The 8,109-nt window shown below is 38.0% G+C and overlaps 1 protein-coding gene across 1 annotated transcript in view; it reads right to left on the bottom strand.

Moving 5' to 3' along the window:
* The window catches only part of STAG2 (STAG2 cohesin complex component), a 123,926-nt gene that overhangs the window by 8,140 nt on the left and 107,677 nt on the right, over window positions 1-8,109 (bottom strand). The window contains exons 29-31 of the mRNA XM_077763448.1: window positions 4,555-4,778; window positions 1,416-1,605; window positions 1,215-1,325 (exon numbers count right to left, since the gene is read on the bottom strand). Coding sequence (XP_077619574.1) covers window positions 1,215-1,325; window positions 1,416-1,605; window positions 4,555-4,778 — 525 coding nt within the window. The remainder of the gene's footprint in view (window positions 1-1,214; window positions 1,326-1,415; window positions 1,606-4,554; window positions 4,779-8,109) is intronic.

Here is an 8,109-nt window from a genome sequence, read left to right as displayed (position 1 = left end):
TTTTAATAGGTTACCAGGCACATGGTAAATTACCACTTTTAAAAATTCTCATCCTTTAAAAACCAACAAAATGAAGCAAAACATAAATTTTAAAAAGAAGGTAACAATTACTGTCTCCCAGTATTAAAACACATACCACATTATGTTACAAATACAAAGCTTTCAAACTCAAAACGTAAATAATCAGAATCATCAGATCTTCCCTTTTGTACTAATCCTCTAAAGATTGCTTTTCTATCATTTCTTCTGGAGCCAAAGCTAATAAAGATTCATAAAGCTTTCATACAGATTCCAGTAAAAACAAAGTACTTAAAAGTTACACTACAATTTTTTTTTGCATTGGACATTTATTCACTCAATGAACATTTACTTAGCACTTTTTATGTGCCAAGCACCAACAGGCAATGAAAGTGGTCCCTGCCCTTAAGGAGCTCACAGTCTAGAGAAAGGGACAAATTCATAAACAAGTAATTACAGTACATTGTGGTAAGTGCTGTAAGAAATATGAATACACATAGTGCTATGGGAGCACAGATGACCACAGCTTCACTTAAGGTGACACCTGAGCTTACTCTTTTATAAGTGCTTTTACCGCTTGCCAAGGAATGGGGGATATCATACTAATATGTAGGCAGGGGGCTGTATTTTGAAAGATCTTGCATGCCATGAGCTAAGGAGTTTGGACTTTATCCTGTAGGCACTGGGGAGCCATGGAAAGGTTTTTAAGTCCAAGAATTACATGACCAAATTTTTATTCTACAATAGTCATTTTTGATGGTAGTGTGAATGATGGAGTGGTGGTGGGGGGATTGAGGGGCGGGGTCTGGTGAGAGGAGAAATGGGAGCTCTGAGGGGAGAAAACAAGTTAGAAAGCTAATACAATGGTGCAGATGAGGGATGAGGGCCTGCACGAAGCTGCAGAATCAGTTAAGATGGAGCAAAACTGGATTGTTAAGCTAGAATTCTGTGTACCAAAATAAACAAGGATTCAATTTAAACTTTTCCAACAGATCAACCTAAGGTTGGTCCTTTAGCTAACTAGTGAATATTTAACTTTGAGTGTTTTCTTCTGTTGGAAAGACCAAGTTTTAGTTCCTTGATTATTTCAGCTTACTCTAGAGTTGGCTGAAACGTTTAGGTAAGGCACACATTAAAATCTGGGAAAATGAATCGGTGAACCTCCTGGACTGAGACAGTAAGGCACTCTCACTTACATGGCATGCTGGAGGTTAGTTCGCAGTTTAACACAGCTCATTGCTGCTCTCTCCTGCTGCTGCCTTGCTTCCTCGTGTTGTCTTTGAGCTAACATCCATGTTACCTGCGTGCTTCAAGGAGAATTTTATTCTTCTTTTAACTTAACTTTTTTCTATGTAATTAAAAAAGTTATAGTACAGAAAATATTCAACTGTACTTACTTATAATCAAGAGGAGTTTGATGATGTTCAGTCTGCATCGGATAGACGCTCATGAAGCTATCCTCCGGTCGTAATCTTTTGGGCTCTCTCATAATCGTTGAGGTGAGTTGTGGTGTCTGCATCATAACTGGGGTGTGCAGTGTTTGTTCTCTGCTTAACCACATACTGTCGCTACTACTGCTTTCTTCAGCTGAATGAGAAAATCGATCGCAATAAAGTTCAGTCACTAATTTTGACGACGAAACGTCTAATACAACCTGTTCAGGTCGACAAACATCTGGCTGCTTCCACATGCTAGTGCTTGAAACGGGGGTACACCAAGGTGTGTAAGGTGCAGTCCCTGTCCTTGGAGACAAAGAAAACACACGCAATGACAACACAGTGTAGTAAGTGCTACAAGAGAGGGGAGCACAGGTGGTACAGGAGCACTGAGAAGGATCAGAGCCAACTACCCAAAAGTGACTTCTAATTACAGTAGATACATCTGCCAGGCAGTGGGGAAGAACATAAGCAAAAACACTGAGGCACGAAAGTACAATGACTGAACCATACTGATCTGCTGACATTTCAGCAGTTTTTGACCTACACAAATGGCAATTTCATATGGTTCAAACTAAGAGTTTGGTACTCCTAGGGTAAGTGGCAAAAGCTAAGGCTGAATAAAGAGGCAGGAAGCTATTTACAGAAAGTCTTACAAGCTGTGCTAAGGTGACAGGAACTACCACTGAAGTTTTATGGAAGGGAAGCAATGTGGTTCGGTTACGTATCTTTAGTCAAGGTAGGAGGTGGCAGTGTAGAAGGTAGACTGAGGAAAATGAAGACTAGTGAGCACAAAGGCTAGTTAGGAGGCTAGGTGGGAAGAGAAATGGAAACAATGGAAGAATGATTCCTAGTTTACAGGATGCTCACCAACTCCAAGGGAGCACAAATCCATATACATATTAAGCACTGGACCAGGTTTCACACCTGCAAAAGCTATTTGTTTTCAAATCTATAGATGCTGCCGTGATTAATAAGAGACAAATTCACATGCAAATGTTACTGAATTCATAGTAATTTTTTTTAAATCACTGATTTGGGAGGTGAAATTGATAGCACTTGAGGACTGACTGAACAGGAGTTTGCGGGAAACCTGCTTTATGAGAAGATTATACATATGCATACAAATGTGTTTTTAAAAAAGAGTGGAAAGAAAAATGTACTAGTAGCTAATGTCCTAGTAACAGACAGGTTAGATGTAAATTTCACAATCTGCAATATAATTACATGACACCTTAAGTTCTCCTGTGTTAGGCTCCAATTCTCTCTTCAAAACTGCACTGATCTGGACAATCTATCAGTAGTCATCCTCCCACGTTACTAATGCCCCAATTTCTATGGCTTTCTCCAAAAATCTAAACAGAGTATTGACTCTTTCTATAAAAGCTGAACTATCTGGTTTGATCATCCATCTTCAAGATGTTACATAAATACCAAGTCTTTTGTGCTCCATGTAGTCTATGAAAAAGGAGAGATTTGATGGCCTGGCATAAATCTGTAACTACTATTTGTTCAGATGAGAAAAACTTATAGTGATATGCAGGAAACATCATCTTTTAACTGGATAACTTTTCTACTTAAAAAAAAAAAAGAAAAATTTATTTTAACTTCCTATAAATCATGAACCCTAACTATTTTAACTGTTCAGGAACACTATAAAAGAAATCTCCCCATAAACCATGACATTGGAACTATATAACTAACCAAGTCTAGATCTAAGGTTGTGCCAGTTGTAAATTCATGCGTTTATATTACTGGACAAAAGATACAACTATTAATCCATGAGACAAGTATTGAACACTATATACCTGATGATGGCTGAAGAATTATGTAGAAATTAGAAAATAATGGCCCCCAAATCTTGACACTCCTCACATTAAGAGGTGGAAGATTTATGTCCCATCCCCTTGAAGCTGGGTCTGAATGCTTGGTCAAGAGAATATGGTAGAATATGCTATGCCAGTTTCTGGCCTTAAAAAACTGGTAGCTTCTACTTCCTATGTCTCTTCAGACACTTGCTCTTAGAGCCCAGTCACATGCTGTGAGAAAGCCAAACAGCCACATGGAGAGATTACATGTAGGTGTTCTCGCAGACGAAGTCCAAGGTGATAGCTAGCACCAGATATTATCTATAAGTGAAGGTGCCTGCATGGGATTTGTCACCAGCCTCTGAATCTTCCTAGGTGAAGGCTCCCAGCTGAAGCATCAGACACCATGTCCCAAATATTTCCTAAGTTTTGGGGTAGTTTGTTATTCAGCAATAACTAGAACAAATTTTGGCAACTCGACTAATTCATTAAAAGGTCCCGAAGGAGAGGAAAAAAAGTCCCCAGGCCCATTTTGCACCAGCCCTACAGTGCTAGGAGTCCAAGAGATTGAAGCATCTAAGACAGAATTTGTAACTTTAACAAGTTCTCCATGATAAATGACTTCTTCACAGAAATTCAAAAGTCAGAATCTCTCTGAATCGGTTGCTCCACACTTAAATTAGATAATCTGGTCTCTGAGGTAGCATTAGCTCTGTAATACTTAGTCATATCCCTATGCATATACAGTATAGCACAGTGATTAAAAAGCAGGGGGGTTTTAGGGGTGCCTGGGTGGCTTGGTTGAGCTTTCAACTCTCGATTTTGGCCCAGGTCATGATCCCAGGATCATGGCTTGAGCCCCACATCGGGCTCTACACTGAGCATGGAGCTGGCTTAGGATTTTCTCTCTCTCTCCCTCTGCCCCTCTCCCCGACTTGTGCTCTCAAAATAAAAAAAAAAAAATTTTTTTTTAATTAAAAAAAAAAAAGAGCACGGGTTCTGGAGTAAGATTGCCTGGGTACTAAATAGTTGTGTGACCTTAGGTTAAGTAACTTAACCACACTACTCTACTAGTTTTCTCATCTGAAAAATGAGGATGTACCTAAAGAGTGATGAGAATTGAGTTTATGTATATAAAACGCTTAAAACACTAAACTTACACATAAGTAGACACACTGTGCAAGATATTATTTAACAACACATAGCTCAAATTTAAAACTATGGTGAACCTAATGACAATTCTGCTCGTAAATATAAGGGATACACATAAAGAGAATAAACTATATTCTTACTGAGTGCAAGTTGCATGCCTTCAACCACTTTCCGTTTTCCTGTAGATGGTTTTGATTTTTTACTCCGCACAGTTGACCCTCGACTGCTGATCCCACTAATGACTGACATGGTGTCATCATCACCACCAGCTAGCAAAGAATTTCGGTAAGACATCAGTGGAAGCCACACATCTTCTCTTCGGAGTGACATCTGAAAGGTCATGAACTTTTCCAAGTAAACATACCTTAAAAAGAAGTAGAAACCATTAGCTTTGATACCCAAAACTGCCATAGCCTCCCCCTACCCCCAATTTTTATTTATTCCTTCTTTTTTTATTATAAAATTTTTTTAATGTTTTATTTATTTCTGAGAGAGAGAGAGAGAGAGAGAGACGCAGCGTGAGCAGGGGAGGGTCAGAAAGAGAGGGAGACCCCGAATCTGAAGCAGGCTCCAGGCTCTGAGGTGTCAGCATAAAGCCCAATGTAGGGCTTAACTCAAGAACTGCAAGATCATGACCTGAGCCAAAGTTGGACGCTTAACCGACTGCACCATGAAGTCACCCCTCAAATCCCAGACTTTTGACGCTTAGTTCAGTGATTTATTATCTAAATTATGCTTCAAATACATGAACACAATTTTTGTCAACTAACTATAATGTGTAACCCAAATAATCTGCTGTCATAATAATGACTAATTCTAATCAATTCAAAATCACCAGTTTTGAAAACACCATTAAAGAGAAAGGATAGGAGGAATCAGTTACAAAGATACTGCTTGGGGTTAGTTCACTATTCTTAATTACATTTCAGGTATACACAGTAGTCTTCAAAGGGTGGACTATCAACTGGTCATCAGTCTGAAAACTGTTACCAATCTGCGACAAGATATGGGGCTTAGACTACTATATACTCACTGGTAGAAAGATTTACATTACAACTACGTATCCACCACAAAGCCTAAATGAACATTCCAGATAAGGAGTCCCCCTGATGCTATTTCCCTCTGTCCTCTTCCCTGCCACAAAGGCTTACCACTAACCTGAATTTGCTATTTATCACCCCCATGCATATTTGGATATTTTTTTTTAAATGTTTTTATTTATTTCTAGGAGAGAGAGAGAGACAGACAGACAGACAGCGTGAGCAGGAGAGGGTCAGAAAGAGAGGGAGTCACAGACTGAAACAGGCTCCAGGCTCTGAGCTGGCAGTCAGCACAGAGCCCGACGCGGGGCTCGAACCCACGAACGCGAGATCATGACCCAAGCGAAAGTCGGACGCTTAACCGACTAAGCCACCCAGGCGCCCCATATTTGGATATTTTTAATAAATATTTTTCTCAAGACTTTATTTAAATTCCAGTTAGTTAACATACAGTATAACATTGGTTTCAGCTTTAGAATTTAAGGATTCAACACTTATATACAACATCTGGTGCTCATCACAACAAGTGCCCTCCTCAATCCCCACTCCCACGTATCCTTTGGAAACCGTCAGTTTGTTCTCTCCAGTTAAGAGTCTTGGTTTGTCTTTCCCCACCATGTTTGATTGCTTTGGTAAATTCCACACGAGTGAAATCATAATATATTTTTAATATATATTTGTCTATAAACATTATAACACAATTTTGTACTTTGACTTTTATACTCAACATTGTTTCAAAAATCTACCCATTTTTGGAAGAGTGGTGTCAGCTAATCCTATAGTGTTAATAATTTTCCAATATATAAGTGTATCAAATCAACATGTTGTACACCTTAAAATTACACAATGTTGTATGTCAAATATATCTCAGTAAAGTTGGGAAAAGGACTTTTAAAGATGAAGGACATCTGAGCATCTAATGTATAACATGGCGATTACAGTTGATGATGGTGTATTATTATAACACTGTATAACTGAAATTTGCTAAAAGAAGAGCGTTTAAGTATTCTCAGAAAAAGAACAGGGTAAATAAGTGAAGTGACAGGTGTGTTAATCAACTTGATCAGAGGAATCTTCTCACAATATATACATATAAAAATCTTCATATCACACACTTTAAATATATTACAATTTTGGGGTGCCTGTGTAGCTCAGTTGGTTGAGTGTCTGACTCTTGCTTTTTTCGGCTCATATCATGATTTCACGATTCGGGAGTTCAAGCCCTGCATCAGGCTCTGCACTGACAACGTGGAGCCTACTAGGGATTTTCTCCCTCCCTCTCTGCCCCTCTCCAACTAATGCACGCTTGCTCTTACTCTCTCTAACAGAAGTCATTATGACATGAGACTACTAGAAATCTGAACAATGATTGGGTGTTTAATGAAATTAAGAAAAGTTTACTTTGGAAAAGATCTAACCATTTTGACTGCTTATGATATCCTGTTGTATAACAATCTATTGATCTCATTTTCTAACTGATAGATGTTAAGTTGTTTTAACTTTTCCTCTATTCAAAACCTGCAATGATCAAATTCTTTTATGGTTTTCCATGTATACATAAGAGTTTCTCTAAGGTATCTACCTATGAACAGAATTACTGGATCATGAGGTAGCGAGAATCTTAAACTTTACTAGACATCGCCAAATAGCTCCACAAGTGCTCTTGTACCAATTTACACTGTCAACAACAATGAATGAAAGTCTCTTTTTCCACATCTTTACAATACTCTGCACGATCAGACTTCTTAATCTTTGCTAATCTGCTAGGTGAGAAATGGTCTTTCATTGTTTTATAATTTCTATTTTTCTGATTAATAGTGCTAATGTAATTTTTAACTGGGATAGATTTATATATAATAAAGTGCACAGAACTTAATACGGTTGAATCAGTTTTGCAAATTAATGCAGTCATGTAACCTACACATCTATCAAGAACATTCCCATGATGCTACAAATTACCTTATGTCTTTTTTTCCATTCAACAGCCCCAACCCTAAAAAAACCACTACAATGATTTCTGTCACCAGAGATCAGTTTTGTCTGCTTTAGAAAATCATATAAAATCTATAGTCTTTAAATACTAAATACTGGTAGACTTTCAGAAGAGGTACACAATACTAGCAGTTACTCCTATTCTTCTGCCCTTTTATACCTCAAAGAGGGGAGTGAATTTTCAGAATTTTTACTTGGGCTCTCTTAGAATATAAGTCACCATTTTAGGAGACCACACTAGAAAAGTCTAACTGGTCTGCTGAGGATAGAATTAGTAGTTAAAGCAAAAAAATATAAAAAGGAAACTTCTACTTTCCAGTGTAGTCACAGCTCAACACAGAGACTAATACGCTCCTGGATGAATTACAGATATTACCGTCTGTTAGGCTACGGTGAAGAATACAGATGAGAATACAAAAAGCATTCAAGTTACAACTCTAAAGTCACAACTATACTGTGAGGGGAACAAAGAGAATTAAAATGGAGAATAATGCATAAAATACAACCTTAAATTATAAAATTTTTGTTGTATAAAGTATTTTGTGCATTAATGTAATTTTACAATTCTGTTTGTGCAGAAGGGAGAAAACCCAAGTGTGACAATTCATCTTTAAGAATTTCAAAACAAAGGCGCCTGGGTGGCTCCATCGGTGCAGTGTCTCA

This window comes from Crocuta crocuta, unplaced genomic scaffold (genome assembly GCF_008692635.1).
Source record: "Crocuta crocuta isolate KB4526 unplaced genomic scaffold, BGI_CrCroc_1.0 scaffold482, whole genome shotgun sequence".
NCBI lineage: Eukaryota > Metazoa > Chordata > Mammalia > Carnivora > Hyaenidae > Crocuta > Crocuta crocuta.
Note: the sequence above shows the minus strand (reverse complement) of the source record. Positions and strands in the feature narration are given on the sequence as shown.